Below are 20,481 nucleotides of genomic sequence, written 5' to 3'. Positions count from 1 at the left end.
CCATATTAATTATGAAGTTGATGAATTAAAAAATTTAAGATTTTCAAGAAATTTTACATTTCTCAAAATAATTAATGAAGCGTATAATATGAAATTTTTTTGTCCTTTCTTGATTTGTTAATATGAATAAATAATTAAGACAACTAAAAAAAAGTGGGCCAATAATTAAAGACAAGAAGTATAAAATATTAATTCATTCACCAATTATATATACGATAAATCATTTTTCCCTTCATTTCAAATTAATTGGATTGTTGATACATTTTTTCATTTTTCAAATTGTTCAATTTTCAAGACTACTTTTAAAATATTCTTTCAATTTTATCATTCATTAGTTAGCCATTAATGTCTAGTTATTTTAATCATTAAATTTTTTAATAATTATTATTAAAAATAAAATAAAAACTTAAAGTTAAATTATGGCTTATATTTTTCTCTTTAAATGTGTGAAATATCTTAATTTGAAATAGAAAAAATATAAATAAACTAATTTTGCAATTGATTTTTAGGTCATGGTTTAATTTTGGAACTTGAAACATGAACTAAAAAAGCGTCTGCACCAATTTTTTATCCACGTGTCGATTGGCGGCGCAACTTGGTATTTATTTTTTCTGCCAAAAAATCAGTTTCAGAAGATTAGGTGGTGCGGAAATTCGGCCCTTTACCCCCTTCCCTTCCCTTACCTTTTTCATTCAAAAGAATGTTTCTGATTCAATCTTTTCTGATTTCACGCTTCGATTGTTTTCGTTTTCTCTCGCAAGTTTGATTTTTTTTTTATCTATCTCCAATTCAAATTCAAATTCAAATTCAAAGGTTCGTTTGTTCAGTTATGTAGTTGATAATAAAATCTTTTGGGAAAAAAATTGTTGACTCAATTGTTTGTTGATTTGCAGGAATTTATGACTCTTTATGAGCTAGATCCTGACGTAGTCAGGTGGAATCTCAACCTTATTGATGTTTGCGGTATAAACAATGGTGGTTCTCTCCGAACTGTTACTCAATATGACACAGATTTTTCTCAGCTTGGGTATGCAACTGAAGGTTATGCTCAGCCTATGCATATTAACGTCGAGAATGATGAGATAATTGCCCATGCTCTTCAGGAGGAACTATCACGGCTTTCACTCGACGAATCCATAGGATCTTCACACACTGATGAAGAACAACATCGAAAAGCATCAGTTCTTGCTCAGGATTGGGCTGCACCCTCTACAACGTTTTCCAATTTCGGTAAGGAATAGGAGAAGTTTTGTGTTTCTGGTTTGCATACTTATGTTGATTTATTTTTTTTGGATGTGCAGCAGTCGATGGCATTCAGGAAGACGCAGATAGTACTGGATTTTGCCCTCTTACAGGTACATCATCCAATTGGGAGTCACCAGAGATAGAGGATGAATCTCTTCTTGATGGTGAAGTTGGCAAGCGTTTGAATCAGTTGGATGCCATCCCTGTAAGTTTTACTTGTTACTCTACTGATTATGGAGGGATTCTTTCTAATTATAGTCTGAATTATTATATTGATTGAATTATTTTTTGATGCCAATGATGGTCCATAAATCAAAAGGGACATGTTACTCATGTTTGGAAATTGAGGTTACTGCTTGCTTTTCACTTTTGTGTTGGGTGTGGTGTGCTTCTGGTGTTGCAATCACGACTACTCATAGTGAGCCACTATCTTTTGATACCCTCTGGCAAAGTACAGTACGGTCCTTCCTTCTTGCTGTTTAGTAGTATCTGTTGGTACAAAAGAGAAAGGGAGAGGGTTTCGGCTTTCGCGCTTATTTAGTAGCGTATGTTGGTGGCAAAAAAGAAGGCAGAAACAATTTAGTGAACAGGCATATGGGGAGACTTCGAGTAGAGTCTGCTGGTGGATGAGTGGAAGGTGAGGTTTTGGCTTTATAACCTTTTTATTAGGGTATATTTGTTGGCAATGAAGGCAGAAACAATTTAGTGTACAGGGTTATGGGGAAGAGAGACAGTTAAACGTCAACCGACCTTAAGAGTAGCGTAATGCTCATGTTTTCCCATCCATATCTAGGAAATAAAATATCAGATAAGCATTAATGGCAGTTCCATGTTCACTTAATTGAAGCTTGGGGAGGGGGGGGGGGGGAGGGGGGATTTGAGAAGCCAAGAGAGGGAAAGGGAGATTGCCACACATGTTGTTTTGACCGAAGAAATTGCTTCTTCTTTGAAAGTATTCCTTCTTGTCTAAAGAAGAAAAATGTGTCTTTCTAAACAGTGGTAAAGGAGACATCTGTATATATGGTTTCAGTAGGTTGTACTGTTTTGTGATATAATACAAGGTTACCTATTTCAAAATAAAAATAAAATATGCCTTAAAAATTTTGTATTTGACATTTTATTTTGGAAGGAAGGAAGCACATGACATTGGCTTTTATGATTTCCGTAGGATAAAATTGACTCTTTTCGCTTCTTTGTTCCATTCTTGCCTCTTGAGATCTATGAGAATTGGGTGCTTGTTTCTTGACGCAGTAGAGGAAGTTTTTTTTCCCGTATTTTCAATCTCCAATTTCTTTTATTCAGAAAACGAAAAAGTAAAAACCTAGATGCTTCTTTAAGTTGTCCACAACAACCAAATAAGCACTATAACTCTAAAAAAGACTAAATAGACACATCTACATGGCACAGATGCGCCTCAAGAACACCTCGTGAAGGATACACGTGTTAATTTGTCTGTATGACATGCCAACCATAATTCTAATACACGTGTGAGGTCTCGTGAACTCGTGTCTTCACGAGGCATACCTGTGCCAAGTAGAGGTGTCAATCTGAACTTTGATGAAGTTTAAGTGTCTATTTGGTCGTTGTGTAGTGTGCACAACTTAAAGGGGCCATCTATGTAATTGCCTATATGAAGCTCTGTTACTTTATGCAAAAGAGATATGGTAGACTAGATTAGAAATATTAACAGGTCAGATGTGATTGAGCCAATCTTGACTTACCTTTGGGTAACTAATCTTTTCAAATGGAATACTAGAAAACTTATCACTTTAACTCCTTATGCTTAGAATCCTTTTAGTTACCCGTGTGCTTGAGAAATGCTTAAAAGATTTTTCTCTATCTGGTCACCTGATAATAGTTTGTGATATCATGGCATCCATCTTCATTATTTTCTGCTGTTTGTGTAGTATGATTCTTGAACTACCGTTTTTCCGCTTTCCTGTTTTTGTTTTTATGCCATCATTTAGAACAACTGGAATTACTTTTAACTCTGTTCCCTGGTTTCTACAGCATGTTCCCAAAATTAATGGAGATATACCCTCAGTAGATGAAGCCAAATCCGATCATCAAAGGCTGATGGACAGGTAACTTTAACTTCTCTCAACTGGTAGCTTTTGCTAGCAAAAGAACTTCAAACTTGTCAGATGAGTTATGTTACTTTTCCAGTCTGGTATTCTTTATCTTTGTCTTCTTCAAGCTAGCGATGGACTTGCATATGAACAAGTTTTGCCTAACTGAGAAGTATTAGCAAAATTTAAGCCGTCATAATTGGAAGTTTCAAATTCATATGGACTTCATTAAAGAAATGCATTTTAACTCTACTCAAGCCAGTGTTTTGTGTCGCATCCTAAAAGGAACGAATTTGACTGCTACCTGTAGCCGTAACTCGCCCCAAACGAACCACATAAACCTGTCTGCCCATTTCATTAACCTTCGTTCACATATATCATCACTTGGACATCTGAAGCTTTTATGGTAAAACATTTGGCTTATAATAACCTCAAGAATACTAAAAACATAAGTTGGGTTCAAATCGAAAAACATGAGCGTGGCATGTTCTCTCTCTTTCTCCTGTTCTGCTCCACTTGTGTTAAGGCTCACGATGGAAGCTCTTTTCCCTCCTCCACACTATGGAGGGGATTACAGTGCCTCCCCAATTTAGCCAACCCCCATGCCAGGCACTTCGCTAGCTGCGTGTGCGACAACCTGAGGGTGTCTGTGACTAAGTGTTGGTTCTTCTTTCCATTTTTTCCATTTCTTTCCTTAACTTGTCACTTTGAATCACTTCTACCATGTACCATAAGTATGTCGATGTGCCCCAAAGATTCCACAACCCTCATGTGAGCGTGGGCACACCTCGAGGTCGCTCAAAACAATCCATACCATTAAATAGCATTAAATATTTAATTTTATGGGACTTTACATTTTTTGTGTCAACTGTTCCCTAGCTCAACATTTCCTCTTGAACTTCATTTCGAAGCGTTTTGTCATAAACGTTGCAAAAATAACCATGTTATTCCATATGAAAATTATTACATTCAATGGATTTTATTAAATGTGGAAAACCATGTGTTGTACTTTTGTCTACGCGGCTGAGCACAGTTCATGTAACCAAGTAATATCTGGAGGGATTATAGAAATAATTTCTTCTTATTTGTACCTTCTGCATAATGATGGATGGATGTTTAAGAGAAGCACTTTTTTTTCTAGGTTGGAAGTATATGATCTAGTTGAGTTAAAAGTTTCTGGAGATGGCAATTGTCAGGTCAGTTTATTTTCTCTTTTAATAACTTCTTGCTGATTAATAGGAATATTGTAATAGAGTTACTCCTCTTTTTGGGACAAAAATCACTATACGTTAATTGTTAAGGGCTCGTTTGGTTTGTAAAGAAGTTACACCGGGATTATAATATGGGATTATTTAGTGAATATACTTTCTTTTTGGAAGATGTTTGGTTCATTGGTTAAGAATGGGATCTATAGCATATAAACATGTGTTGGTTTTGTAGATAAAGTTGAATAAACTTTTATTATTAGTTTTAACTTTGACTTTCCTGAAGGACTTTGGAGAAATTTTTTGGAGAAGGGTACATTTGTCATTTGGTTGTTTTATTTCGGGATTAGCAATCCTAGGATTTTATCCCAGATTTGCGTATACTGGATACAAAGATCCAACCAAACACTAAAATAAATACTCCCACATTCTGTCCATGATTATTTCTCTTTATCCCATGTGAATGTGAACCAAACAAATCCTTATGAGAGTAAAATAGCTTTTTTCAAATCTCTGTAAAATGCATCTCTCTCTTTTCTTTTCTTTAGCTTTTTCCATGGCTCTCTGTCGTTGGCTGAAAATATTAAAGTCTATTCTGTATTATTCTGCTGAGTGCCGCATCCAATGGAATCCAAGGAAATATGACCTGTTGCTTTCATGTATCCATTTCTCTGTCCTTTGCTTCAATCTATCCCCTTCATTTTCTGCCTGTATTCCTATCTCTTTTGATGCTGTCATCACATGTTCCAATCTATATGAGAATTTTTGTTTAGTAAATTACCAGATGGTTTTGTGTCTGTCTTTTATTTATTTATTTATTTTTGGGGGTTGGGGGGGAGAGGGGGGGGGGGTGAGCTTAGATTTTCACTTTAGGTGAGGAAAAAAAAAGTTGAGAGATCTATCTTTTGGAGTGTCAGCCCTGAGAGGATATTGCAGAGGATGGAAGAGGTAAAACTTTTCTACTTCCATTTCAGTTGTATCAGAGATAGGCCATTTACAACTGTGTTTTCTCAAATCTTATCGTTTCCACTATTACACATGATATATGAGGTAATATTTGTTAACTTATGTAATGCTTTATGACATATTTGCAGTTCCGCTCACTGTCGGACCAAATATATCGCAGTACTGAGCATCACAAATTTGTGAGGGAACAAGTTGTTAAACAGGTATTTCTCAAAAAATTTTGTTAGTTGCAACATCATTTCAATACTATAGTTGCATGTTAGCCGTTAAAAAAAGAGAAAAAAATAGTTGCATCTCAGCAGAAGGGCTGCATCCAGCTTCCAAAAAACAGAACTGGGGAAGTGTAGCAAAGAGGTGCCAATCAGGACAAAATTTACATATGCATACCTATTCTAATACAAAGTTAAATTAAATCATGGTTGTGCATTGTGATCACGTCATTCAATTCACTTCTTTGTAGCTATTGGTTACTTCTAATTATTGTTTTTATCAGCTCAAGTCCCATAGGGAGTTGTATGAGGGTTATGTTCCAATGGTCTATGATGAATACTTGAAGAAAATGAGCAAGTAATGCCTGAAGCTTCTTTCAGTTTGTCTTTCTTATTTTATGATTATGCTCTTATTGGATTGGTCCTTCTAACAGGGCTGGCGAATGGGGTGATCATGTAACTTTGCAGGCTGCTGCAGATTCAGTATTGTTCTCTTCCCTATCCTTTGTGTTCTGGTGTTTTTGTGTTTCCATAATAATTTGTTGAACTGATTTATTTGGAACTGTAATTAGATTGAGTGGAACACCAAAATTTGGGCTACAGTGGTAGTTGTGAGATCTGTGGAAATTGATTGGTTATACGATGGGGCATTAGAAGTCAACCATTTACAAGCTTGCTTCAGTGCCATTCTTGATTAAACAGAGGTCTGGTGCTTGCTTAGTCAGGTTACTCCTGTTTGAATAAGCCGGCTTCAGTACTTATTAGAGGATGGATCTTCTTTAGAGAAGAAAGCTCTTAATGACATATTTAGATAGATTCCATTCTTCGTGAGGTCTTCAGTGCTATTGTATGTTGTACAATATAATAGTTCTCTTTAAAACAATGAACAGTGAGAAGTAGGCATTGAAAAGTTCTTATCATTTTTAGACAATCTGTTTATAAGATCAAGTGAAGTGACTTTGTATTAAATGAGTCGACCCTGCCAGTATTTGCTCTTGATCCCAGTAGCTTTGATGGCTTAAATGTGTGTCTGAATGAGACGTTATGAAATTTTGGCATAAAGCCGCTCTCAAAATACTATAACAGGAAGAGCTTGTGTAATGACAAAAATATGAGCTCTTCCGATTCTAAGTAAAACCCCTGGATTTACCGCAATTGCCAATGGCTTCTTAATTTTTCAGAGAGGGAGATTGCCCCTGGCTTGAGTTACTTTGGGTTCCAAGTCGTTGTCCCAATTCTTGTTGATGGATTTAGGTCTTCTTGATGTAAATTCTTTCTCTGACCTCTTCTGTGTATGAACTGTAGTTTCTTGACTAAGAATTTCTGAATTCTGTTTTTGTAACCTTGTTATTCTAGGCTCTAGCTAGAAAAAATAAAACTCAGAAAGATCTGAAATTGGATATATATCATGGGCAAACAAAACATTATAAATTCAAAAGAACTGAGAATTGTAACCTGATAAAATCTGTTATTAGGAATTTCAGGGGAAGCATGTTGAGGAATCTGAAAGTAGATTTGCTTATGATATCATTCCTTTGCTTTGTTATTTTTGGTTCATTTATGAGTGGAGCACAAAACCTACAACAATTATATAGAAGACAAACATAAGCCTAGAACTGTGTTCTGTGTCAGGAAACATTCTTTGTTGACTTCCATCAACCAGAAGAAATTTGGGCTGATTTTGTTTTTTTGCAAACAAGTACAAGGAGAATTTAATTTAGGGCTCTTCGTAATGATTGCTCGATGAAATTAGTTATTCACATTGTGGCCCTTTAGTCGTCACCCATGCAACAAATGCCAAAACTGATAGTGATAACATGTTATTTTGCCCCCAAGGCCTAGCGCGAGTGGCAAAAGGTGGAGGATTTGTGGCTTAGATTGCAGGTTCAAGCTCCACACCATGCAAAACAAAGCCGGTATTTAAGTGGATAAGGATAGAGGGGCAGGCCCATTATCCCCAAAAATTAGAAGGCTGTAATTGGTCCAAAGGGCGGGTCACATACGGATTTCTCAATTATCAAAAACAAAAAAAACATGTTATATTATAGAACTAGAAATCAGCAGCAAGAAGAACAACCCTCTAAAGCAGGAACTTTTTTTAGATTTTAATACAGGGTTTCAAAAGGTTTAAGACTTGCTTACTTTAGAATCAATATGTTGTTCTGTAATGATTCTAAAATGTAAATCATCTTATTCCTTGTTTCCAAAATTTGGTGTTTCTAACCTCTGTGTGTAAAAGATTTAGTTACCTGATTAAGTGTGTGACTATCTCATCGCTGTTATAGGGATACCACTTTTATTTGCTTAGTTATATTCATCTAAAAGGTTAATTTGTTAGTCATAGTACACTTTTATTCACTTAATTGTATTCTCAACATGTTCCTTCCCGTGCGGGCCATTCTTTTTCATGGGTCAAACTTGTGGAAATTCTTTTTAGGCTTAATACATACATTCTCCTGAGGTTGTCCCCTTATTTCTGTTACGCACCCCTTGACCACATAATTACCCTAGACACCAAAATTTGTTTAAACTGTAGCTTTTACACCCTTTTGTGTTTAACCACTTCAGAGAACAGGGTTTATATTCACGCTCTAACAATGGTGTGATTTGTGTCATTAATTTTTTAAAGATAAAACACTTGCAATTACTATTACAATCATACCCCTTAGCCATCCTCCCTTCATCTTTTTTCTTCATTAGTGCAACCGCACAGCCGCAAACCACCAGAAAACCCAGAACCATCACCTTCCTATTGAAACCAAAACATAGGAACTTAAATCAATTTTAGTCCCAATTCCAGATTTACATTTAATCCAAAAAAATAGGACTAGAACTCTCAAACTCCATCCTCCTCCTCACTTGCAACTGATTTACAAACCCAGAATTTTTCCGGCTGAGTGAAAGAGAGACCTGCATAGAAATTTAAATTTACATATTTTGGGACTTCCTTCCTACTAGCTGTTTACTGCATATGGGTAAATTGGTGATATCAAATCCCTCATATGAGATAGTAGAGCCATTCTCTGGATCTTGGCCAGAATTTTCTCCACTGACCATTTCTACCTCCTGTTACTTCACACGCTTGAGTTCTTTATAGAATTGGCAAATAGGAGATGAATTATGCAGTAGAATTATGGTACCTTTCTGGTGTGAAATAACTGATGGATATAATTTTAAGGTGGAAACTTGTGATTTTTGGCTGGTAGTTATGGCAATGGTTAAGAGGAGGTGGCTCTGGTGAATAAAGAAGGTGAAAAAACTAATCGATTTTTTCCGTTAAAATAAACGAATATCATTTAAAGATAGATCTTTTTTTAGATTTCACTCGTCAGTTCTGTGTCTCAACACAAGTGTGACAATAGGTGGTAAGGTGTGTAATCGACACTCGTTTGAAATGTTTGGGTGTTAAAACTCCAAGGGTAGTAGCGGTAGGTTTCCATTATCATTAAAAAAAATGTTTAGGTGTAGAAGACGATTCTCGTGGTCAACAATTATGTAACAGGGATTTGGGGACAACTTCAAGGCGCAGTCTATGTATCAAGCCTTCTTTTTATAATGCTGGTGGTGAGGCTCGAACCAATCATCTCAGCCTGCTTTGATACCTTTGAAGTGTGTGACCTTATCTAAGAGCTTGATCGGTTGGAGATCACATTTTTATTTACTTAATTATGTTCTCTATGTTATCTTTCTTCCAGATTTTTTGATTCACAAGCAATTCTTTTCAAATTCATTTTGCATTTTGAAAGCAACGGTTATCATTTCTATTTTACTTAAAATAAATACTTAATGTAGAAAAGCACTATAACTCTAAGAGAACCATAAAAAAGTTAGACAACAAATGTTGCTATTATAATTTATCGGGACTCATTGTTCACTTTGTTCTGGAGAACGATGCATGACATGGATGTGCTCTTTTATGCTCTCCGAAACCCCAATTTTTTGCCTGAAGCAGTTGATTAAGGCTGTCACCGCTTTTTAGGATTTAATCCGCATAGATCGATTCTGATTTTTCTTCCTGAGGAATCTCAGTCCTTGATGAATGGTTTTGAGTTCCCCAGTTGGTATCCTAAAAAAGGAAAGAGACCTTTGGTTGATTCCTTTCAGTCATTTCTCCTTCAATTTTCCTTACCCGGAAGATCCTAATTTCTCTCAACTATTGACTATTATCATATGAATACAATGATGATCTACTATTCTCTCAGTTCAAAAGTGCATTTTAAATTTTCAAATGTTGACTAATGATTATCTTAATGTTATTACAGTATGGTGTTAAGATGTTTGTCATTACATCATTTAAGGACACCTGCTACATTGAGATTCTTCCACAAAGTCTGAAGTCAAACAGAAGTAAGTCTTCATTTTTTTTTCATCAATGATTATTTTCTGTGTACATTTTTATATATCAAGGGAAAAGACTCAAATATTCCATCGAACTATTAGAAATGGCTCATTTTGGCTCATTTATGCCATTTCCGTTACATAACAGGCTCATTTCTGCCATTAGTTCTCAAATAGTGGTTTTGTAAAACCAACTTTGCCACATTGCCTCTTGTTAGACGTCCACGTCACCAAATTGAACTCATTAAAAAAATAACCCACCGACACTCTACTCATTTTCCTAACCCAACCCAGTGTGATACCATAGGCTCGCATCGTCATCAATAAGGGAAACTAGTGCATCGAGATCCTCACCAGGAAACTGGTACTTCATACAAATCTTTGTGTTGCAGTTGCAGATAAAATTCACCTTTGTGGCCACACAGCAAACTTGTTGTTCCGATCAACGGTGAGGAGTTTGTGTCTCCGTAGACATAGGAGAGTTGATGGTCGTGAGGACAAAGCTGAATCTTTTCTACATAGCTACACATAAGCTTAATCTTTTGATTATCCTTTAATGCCATGAAAATTCAAGCGAAAATGAGTGTAGGTAGTTTGTTTAGATCCTTTAAATTGTTTATAATACAACATAATCATGCTGAATGACTTACCAGGTCGATTTAATTTATGAAATGGATCATATGTCATGGATGTTTGGTCCATCTCCTTTATTTTTCCGTGAGAGGGACGAATCAATATCATCAGAGTTACTAATTTATTACATTATTAGTAGCACCTCCTTCTCTTTCTTTTCATCCTCTATATGAAAGACTAGATGATTTGCCTTCTCAATTTATGCAGTCATTATTTTGAGCTTTTGGGCTGAAGTGCACTACAATTCAATCTATCCACAAGGAGGTAAATGAACTTTTTTTTTTCTTCTTTTTTCTAGTTGTGTTAGAGAATTGTTATGTCCCTGTAAAAGCCATGCTATTTTATTGAACAGATATTGGTATTACATTTATTTTTGTTTCAACATATCTTTTGCCTACTAGAGAAGTTTCTTCTAATTAGCGTCTGATGGAAATTTACAACTTCCTGAGAGCTCCCTAAATCTTGAACTCTACCTTCAAATCTCTTCCGCATTTGCCAAGGTTTTGAAATAGAAAAAGTAGTACTGCTATTCCACATTCGTCGAGATATTGGTTTTATCTTTTGTTTGCTAAATCAATGATTCTCCCCTGACACTTCATCTCATAGTGCCTAATTGGAAGTCCATGAAGACAATTAGCTCCAAGTTCAGTAACCATTTAGGTTGAACTGGTATACTTGAAGCTTGTTTATCTGATTAGCTGTTGCAGTAGCGGTAGGGAAATAAATTGCAGTACTCGTTACTCATTGCCAATTTATTACAGAGTATCCTGCTGGAGAAATAAAAACAAGAAAAAAATGGTGGCAGCTTGGTTGAGAAACCTGGACAGCCAGCTTTCTTTAGGAACAGTGCACACCTAATAATCACAAGAATTAGGAGCTCTGTGACAACAATTTAACTCCAGATTGTACATATTTTATTCACTTCTCTGAGGTATACTACAGTTTTGCCAATTTACGGCTTTCATTCTTTGTGTATATATATATCATTTCATTTAGTTATCTCTTTCATTATTAATTTATCTATACACAATGCTGCTTTTGTGTTTTATTTTGTTTTCGCTTTCCATTTCAAAGTAAATTAAATTTGATGTTGTCCAAGGTTGTCGTCATCCTGCCTCAAGGAAAAAGTTGAGGAGGTTTGGAACCTAAGTAACGCGAAAAAAGAATCAAATAGGCCAAAGTATGAACATAATCAAATTTTAAAGTTTTTGGTCAAAAACATTCTTCAACTATTCCCCATACTTAAACTACATCCTTAAAGTATCATTTCTAGCAGAAATGTCGGCTCGTATTGTTTGTTGACCATAATTTATGAATTCAGTTATCCTTTGACTATACCTCAGACTTAAACTACATTCTTAAAGTATTATTCTTACCATAAAACATCCTTTAAATATTTTAAAGTGAGCAATCTTCATCCTTTTGTTAGATATTGTCAAAAAACTAATGGATGTTATGAAAACATGAGCAGTTAACGTGACTATCAACAAAAGTTATTCTGCATAATTTCATTACTTGCTACAAGAAGTTCTTGAAAAATATAAAAATTCTTAGACATTGTTGCTTATTGAAACTAAGAATGATTGGAAGGTGTGGGCGTACATAATTTGTCTTTTTCGTAACGGAAAGAAGCTGAAGATTAATTATTTTTGTCTTTTTCTTAACCAATTGAATCAATAGATTTTTAGGTCAATCTAATATTTTAGTGACCAAAATATTGATTATGTCTCATAGTTGAGTTTCATTCTACGTCATTAGAAGAGGAAGTCTCCAACAAATGTCGCTTCTAACATATTCAATTGAGAAGAAACATATTTCAATTAGTAATATTTTTAATGAAAATTACATGAAAATGAATGAAAAAATGGCCAAACTAAAAGTTCTGCATGATTCTTAATTCAATTACGAAAACGTTCACGTTAATATTCTTGGCATGTCTAAGAATAATAATTAGGAAGGGACGATTTAATTCTTGTGGGATATATCGGGTAGTTTTACGAGAAATTCAAGTAGAAGGAAGAAAATTACTCACTTTAAAATACTTTAAGAATGTTTTATGGTAAGAATGATATGTTAAGGATGTAGTTTAAGTTTGGGATATAGTTAAAGGATGTTTTCTGCTAGAAATGTTACTTTAAGGCTGTATTTTAAGTTTTGGGTATATAGTTAAATGATATTTTTGACCAAGAACTCTCAAATTTTACAAAAACTTGTGTGCTTTCTCTTTAATGAATCACAACCAACACTTGTACTCAGAACATACTAGCATATATCACATGTCTACAAGCCTCTGAGTGTTAACTGTCCATATGACTATAACATAAAGCCAGAGACTAGAGAGCTCTGGAGGTTGTGGAGCTTACCAATAGAATGCAGAATATGACAGTCACCTACCGGAGGGGTCTATCTGAACCTGTTACATGAAATGCAGCCCATATGATAATGGGGCATTAGTACGAAAAACATGTACTAATATGTAAGACATCAATAGACATAAAAGACTAGTATTTAAATACGTTGTTGCGCATATAACCTAGGCTCAAGGGTCTTTCTAAGCATAATATACACAACTAGTGCAAATTTATGACATACTTATTTTCTATCTTCGATCATCATTAAGGGCTCAAGACTTCAATGTCATAAATGGGGCATCATCAAGGTCCCACCTATCATAGCATTTATCTTTTTATATATCGATCAAAGTAACTTATCTACATATTTTGTAAACAAACAACTCGACTTACACTCAATGAAGACTCGATTCGATATTAGAGTTTGTGTAACCTTTTTAGCTTACGTTGAATCTTATTCCAAAATAGGCGAGATCTTTTGTTCAATAACTCCATTAATTCTGTCTTGAGAATAAATGTAAATAAAAATTCTATTAAGTTCTTATAAGAACTTTTGCTGTCTTTTAGATCTCAACACCAATTTTAGTGAAAGTAACTCTTAATTTAACTTTAAAGATCTATACATAGCCATTTAAATATGGAAAAATCACACCATATACACATTTAAGGGATATTACGGGTTATAAACATGTTTTTAAGAAATACTTCCTTATAATAGTTTATTACTTATATTTAAAAAAAAATTAAAATTAATTACAATTTAATTTTAGAAATGTTTAATCTCTCTAAATTTTTATTTTATTAATTATTTATAGTTAATTAATTTAAGTATTGTTCCCTTTTTAAAAATGAAATTATGAGTTACTTGTTTTTAGGGATTTAGATTGATTATACTTCCTTGTTTACCGTTACAATCCAATCACCCCATACCCAAATTACGGCCCCCTCCCACACACGCCTATTAGAATCTACACGCTACCATATATTTGTGTATGTGTGTGTGTGTTTGTATAAGTAGAGGCCTATGTAAATCTCCGAGTAGATGTAATATAAAGTTTTAAATTTTCCGCTAAATTTGACCTATGAATGTAATGATGTAAGCTAAGGGGCTAGACTTAGCCTCAAAGAGGATGACGGCGCCAGTTATGTCTAGGGAATATTCCCAGATGTGACAAACTTGGTATCAGAGCATGAGATTAAATATTATTGTGTCGATGTCTCTCTCAACCACATTTATGTAGGTTCATATTCATAATTGTGAAGTGCGCCACACTTATGAATAGGAATCTAGATGATGCTTAGGAAACCCTCACTTTTTTTTGAAATATAATATCGTGACTTTAGAGTGCTAACTCTATATGCTTTTGCATCTAATCATGTTATTATGATTATAGGCAATGAATACTCGAAGGAATGCGGCACATAGATTTGAAGAAAAGATTTCATATGCAGGAGTTCCTCCTCTCGAGGAAGATGTGAATGATCATCAAGTCCCGGTGAATCCTCCTCCTTTGATGGACGAGAACATAAGGGCCGCTCTCTTCCAAATGTCCCAAGACATTACTACTCAAGCACAAACTTCCACTACTTAAGCCCAAGCCCTGACGACCAAAGCTAATTGGGAGGTTGTACCCCAAGCTCATCAATAAGTTGCTATCATGGCATCCCGTCTAAGGGACTTCACTAGGAGGAACCTTCCTACTTTTTATGGGTCCAAGGTTGAAGAAGACCCCCAAGCGTTTGTCGGTGAAATCTACAATATCATCTATGCTATGGGGTTGTCTACTAATGAGAAGGCCGAGTTATCCACCTATCAACTCAAGGATGTGGCTCAAGAATGGTACGTCTAATGGAGGGACAATAGGCCTTCAAGAGGTGGACCCCTGACGTGGGAAGTGTTCAAGAAGGCTTTTCTTGATCGGTTCTTTCCTAGGGAGAAGAGAGAAGCTAAAGTAGTGCAGTTCAGCAACCTTAGCCAAGGAGGTATGAGTGTTTATGAATACTCCTAGAAATTCACTAAATTGTCAAAATATGCTCTTTCTTTTATTCCTAATCCTAGAGAAGAAATGAGTCGTTTTGTGATGGGGGTGTTGGATTGTAACACCCCGTAGCCAAAACAGACAAAAAACCAACTTTACAGAAAAAATCTACAGGTGCAACCAACGGTGGCATTGACGGACCGTAGCCTGACACACGGTCCGTCCTGCACATGGGATCAGAAACTCCCAAAAATTTTATCCTAGAAAAATTGGTTAAGTCTTGGACAACAGACGGACTTACGGTCCGTAGGTTAGATGATGATTCGTAGTTCGTGACCGTCGATCAAGACTCCCCAGATTATTGGTTTAAGTCTTGTATGATGGACGGATTTACGGTCCGTAGGTCAGATGATGGTCCGTAGTCAGTGACCGTCGATCAAGACTCCATTCACCAACTCTCTGACAAAAGCTACAAATGATCAGCACGGTCCGTAGGTGGAAAATTTGCAGACGGTTAAGGGAAAATATATTTTGATCAACTTCAAATGGTCATAAATCTCATCACAAATTGAATTAAGTGTCCTATGACCTACCCTCTAATAGATAATTGAATTATCTTTCCATAGCCACCAATCTTGCTAAAATCAAACCTCCGAGTAAAACTTTATGCCCATTTTAGTAAAGGTATGTCAAACAGGCCTAGTCGACGGACCCAACAACGGGGCATCGGTTAGACGACGCACCGTCAATCCTGGCCGTGGTTTGGTCCAATAACAACTTTCTCAGGGGTCTTTTTGACCTTTGTCACTTTGTTTAAACCTTAAAGTACGTCATTTTGACCCTAAATAATCAAATTTTAGTTAGTTTAAGCATAGAAACATAATTAAAACATATCTAAGTCAAATCATTAAATCAAAAATTAGAAGCAAGAAAAGAGAAAAAGCTCAAGAACCCTAGTTCAAGAACAAAGCAAGTTTCCAGCAGTTCCAGCCCAGAAATCTAAGTGTTTCTTCGTGAATTTCATCACCAGGTATGTGGGATTTCACTAGTGGGTTCCTTTCACCCATTGGATCCCTAGTTTTCAATCAGATTTTTTATTCTCTTATCATGATTAAACCTAGGGTTTCTAGAACTTTGTTAGAACTTCATGAATTTACTAAATATATGTTCCAAATCAGATTATCATGTTAAACTCAAATTATTGCATGAATTTCAGAACCCTAGCTTTGTATTTCTTTAGTTCTTGAATTACAGATGCTAGGACAGATATTTTAGACACTTCAAATATACATGACTTAGTTATAAATGCATAATTGTCAGATTTATTGTTGCATTCTCAGTTTGCATGTTCAGTTTCAAGCTATACAGTATTTACAGAAACTAAGACATAATCAGTTAATTTACAAAATTCATTGGGAGTAACATAATACTGAGTTGGACTAGGGTTCAGCATGCCCAATTAGTCCCAAAACTACTAGCCAAGTAGGAATGCGGCAACCAACATGCCTTTATACCTTTGGCAATGGCGCGTATACATCAAACTCCACATTTAGATCATGTTCACAGGCTTGCTCACTTGGGAGTTAGCCTTATGAGCATATCAGACAATGGTGTAATAGTTTAGAATGAGGCATAATCGTCTTTTGTAGTGGAGGTTAAGGAAAAGAAAGATAGTTACCCAATGTTGCTTGAACTTAAGGGTGCATCCCATGATCAGAGAGTGGAGGTTTTCTCCCAAGGGGGAGATAGTGTACTTCACTACCAGGGTAGATTGTGTGTTCCTGATGTGGGCGAGTTGAGACATCATATTCTTGAAGAAGCCCATAACTCTAGGTATTCTATTCATCCAGGTGCTACTAATATGTATCGCGATCTACGAGAAGTCTATTGGTGGAATGCCATGAAGAGGGATATAGCAGATTTTGTGAGTTAGTGTCCCAATTGCCAACAAGTCAAGGTAAAACATCAGAAACCAGGAGGTATGACTCAAGAGATCGATATTCCCACTTGGAAGTGGAATGTGATCAATATAGACTTCATCACAGTATTACGTCGTACTTGCACACAACATGACTCAATTTGGGTGATAGTTGATAGGATGACTAAGTCTTCTCGCTTTTTGGCGGTCAAGACTACAGATTGGGTAGTGGACTATGCCAGACTTTACAGTAATGAAATTGTGAGGTTGCATGGGGTTCTTTTGTCTATCATCTCAGATAGAGGTCCTCAGCTTACCTCTCAATTCTGGAAGTCATTTCAAAAAGGTCTTGGTACTCAAGTTAACCTTAGTACAACATTTCATCCACAGACGGATGGGCAGGCAGGGTGTACCATTTAGACCTTAGAGGATATGTTGAGAGCTTGTTTGATCGATTTCAAAGGTAGTTGGGATGATCACCTTCCCTTTATTGAGTTTGCTTACAATAATAGCTATGATTCCAGCATTCAGGTGACCCCTTATGAGGCTTTATATGGACGTAGATGTAGATCTCCTGTTGGTTGGTTTGAAGTAGGTGAAGCAGCTTTGATAGGGCCAGACTCAGACCTTTATTCTATGGAGAAAGTGGAACTCATTATAGATAGACTTAAGATAGCCCAAAGTCGTCAGAAATCTTATGCAGATATAAGGAGAAGGGAACTAGAGTTCCAAGTTGATGATTGGGTTTTTCTGAAGGTCTCACCTATGAAAAGGGTGATGAGATTTGGAAAGAAAGGGAAGCTTAGTCCTAGATATATAGGCCCTTACAAGATCTTGAAAAGGGTTGTAAAAGTGGCATATGAGTTAGAGTCGCCACCAGGATTAGCAGCAGTGCATCCGGTCTTCCACATCTCACTCTTGAAGAAGTGTGTGGGTGACCCAGCCTCTATAGTACCATTAGACAGTGTGGTGGTGAAAGATAGTCTTTCTTATGAGGATGTACTAGCTGAGATTCTTCACCGTCAAGTTAGAAGGTTGAGAAATAAATAAGTTGCTTCAGTCAAGGTTTTGTGGAGGAGTCAGTCCATAGAGGGAGCTACTTGGGAAGCAGAAGTAGTCATGAAAGCCAAGTATCCTCACCTCTTTCCTTCCAATTCCACTCCACCTTGAGGTAATAGTTCTTCTTTAGTTTCCAATCATTCATGAGTGAATTCAATCTTAGAATCACGTTCCCTCAATTTGTACTTGCATTTTCAGTGTATTAACATGTTATCAGAACTCGATTTAGTTAGAAACTCAAATCTCAGTGTTTAGTAGTAGGGTTTGCAACTCTCTCCCTCTAGTTCATCTAGTTTAGTATTCATTCGAGGAGAATGTTCCCAAGGGAGAGGTAATGTAACACCCCATAGCCAAAACAGACCAAAAACCAGCTTTAAATAAAAAATCTGCATGTGCAACCAACGGTGGCATCGATAGACCGTAGTCTGACCCACGGTCAGTCCTCCACAACCGTCGATGGGATCAGAAACTCCCAAAAATTTCAGTCCAGAAAAATTGGTTAAGTCTTGGACTACAGACGGGCTTCTGGTCCGTAGGTGAAACGACGGTCCATAGTTGGTGACCGTCGATCAAGACTCCCCAAAAAAAATTAGTTAAGTCTTGGACGACAGATGGAATTACAGTCCGTAGGTAAGACGATGGTCCATAGTCCGCGACCGTCGATCAGGATTCCATTAACCCACTCTCTGACAAGAGCTACGGATGACCAGCACGGTCCGTAGGTGGAAAATTTGCAGACAATTATCGGGAAATGCAATTGGTTCAACTTCAAATGGTCAAAACTCTTAGCAGAATATGAAATAGGTGTCCCATGACCAACCCACATATGGATAATTGAATTATCTTTCCATATCCACCGACCTTGCTAAGATCAGACCTTTGAATAAAAAGTTATGCCCATTTTAGTAAAGACCTATCGAACAAGCCCAGTCAACGGACCTAACGACGGGGCGTTGGTCAGACGACGAACTGTCAGTCCTGGCTGTCGTTTGGTCTGAAAACAACTTTCCTAGGGGTCTTTTTTACCTTTCCCACTTAGTTTAACCCTTAAATTACGTCATCTTGACTCTAAATAATCAGATTTTAGTCAGTTTAAGCCTAGAAACATAATTAAAACATATCTTAGTCAAATCATTAAATCAAAAGTTAGAAAAATTAGAAGCAAGAAAGGAGAAAAAGCTCAAGAACCCTAGTTCAAGAACGAAGCAAGTTTCCAGCCCAGAATTCTAAGTGTTTCTTCGTGAATTTCATCACCAGGTATGTGGGATTTCACTGTGGGTTCCTTTAACCCATTGGGTCCCTAGTTTTTAGTCAGATTCTTGATTCTCTTATTATGATTAAACCTAGGGTTTTTAGAACTTTGTTAGAACTTCATAAATTTATTAAACATATGTTCCAAATCCGATTATCATATTATTACTCAGATAATCTCATTAATTTTAAAACACTAGCTTTGTATTTCTTTAGTTCTTGAATTACACATGCTAGGTCAGATAAGTCAGACACTTCAGATATACATGACATAGTTATAAATGCATAATTTTCATATTAATTGTTGCATTCTCAGTTTGCATATTCAGTTTCGAGCTATACAATATTTACAGAAACTCAGACATAATTAGTTAATTTACAAAATTCATTGGGAGTAGCATAATGCCGAGTTGGACTAGGGTTCATCGTACCCAATTAGTCCCAAAACTACTAGCCAAGTAGGTTGTAAGTCCCCTCTGTGGGCAATCAGTGTTGTCATCACGCCAGCATGCCTTTATACCTTTGGCATGGTATATTGGATCGTCTCGATGAGGCATATACGTCGTGGTTTTATTATCGGTTATTAGTAGGTCCCACAGATCAGTCAAACTCGCTATATTGACCATTTATCAGTATATTCAGTATTTAGTTTTTAGCATGTTTAAATTGGTCATTACATCTAATTAGCTCAGAATTCAATTTATCATGTCAGATTATTATTCTTACTTTTATGCTTGTTTAGTGATGTTTTATTTTGTCTTTAAATCTATCCTAAATGCTCAGTACCTTTCAAGTACTGACACATACGTGCACTACATATTCTCATGATGTAGGTTCAGGTTCTCATCATCCAGATCACGCATAGATCGATTTCCAATCTCCAGTTTAGCAAATTCGGTGGTGAGTAATCATCTTCGAGGACAACAATTATGAGTTTCATTTCAATCTTTAGTCACTTTAGTTTCAGTTTTTGCTAGATTTAGCTGGGGCTTGTCCCAGTATTTCTAGTCCAGTTTAGAGGTTTATTTCAGACATAGTTATATTCAGCTTAGTATTGAGTTAATACCTCCTTTGTATTAAACTCATTATTTTCAAACAGTTATAGAATATGGGTATTCCTCATCTTTTCAGATTTAATTATGATTTAGCTTCCGCATCAGTTTATTATCTTTAGTATGCTCATGATCATTCCAGCAGGATTAGTTTGGGATCACTTATGGTCCTAGGTTTCGTGTCCTAGCTCAGGGCGTGACATGGA

The 20,481-nt window shown here is 36.2% G+C and overlaps 1 protein-coding gene and 1 long non-coding RNA gene across 2 annotated transcripts; both read left to right on the top strand.

Moving 5' to 3' along the window:
• Positions 1-635: 635 nt before the first annotated feature.
• Positions 636-11,713, top strand: LOC101253373 (OVARIAN TUMOR DOMAIN-containing deubiquitinating enzyme 9). Its single transcript, XM_069297118.1, has 11 exons — positions 636-813; positions 894-1,230; positions 1,305-1,450; positions 3,256-3,329; positions 4,456-4,510; positions 5,614-5,688; positions 5,979-6,052; positions 6,129-6,177; positions 9,957-10,041; positions 10,873-10,929; positions 11,427-11,713. Exons 2-11 carry the CDS (start codon positions 900-902, stop codon positions 11,477-11,479), a joined length of 999 nt encoding a protein of 332 aa, XP_069153219.1. The 5' UTR covers positions 636-813; positions 894-899; the 3' UTR covers positions 11,480-11,713.
• A 2,697-nt stretch (positions 11,714-14,410) lies between these two features.
• Positions 14,411-20,350, top strand: LOC138348275 (uncharacterized). Its single transcript, XR_011220644.1, has 2 exons — positions 14,411-14,999; positions 20,057-20,350. It is a non-coding gene; the product is annotated as an uncharacterized lncRNA (long non-coding RNA).
• Positions 20,351-20,481: the final 131 nt, after the last annotated feature.

Source organism: Solanum lycopersicum, chromosome 4 (assembly GCF_036512215.1).
Source record: "Solanum lycopersicum chromosome 4, SLM_r2.1".
NCBI lineage: Eukaryota > Viridiplantae > Streptophyta > Magnoliopsida > Solanales > Solanaceae > Solanum > Solanum lycopersicum.
Note: the sequence above shows the minus strand (reverse complement) of the source record. Positions and strands in the feature narration are given on the sequence as shown.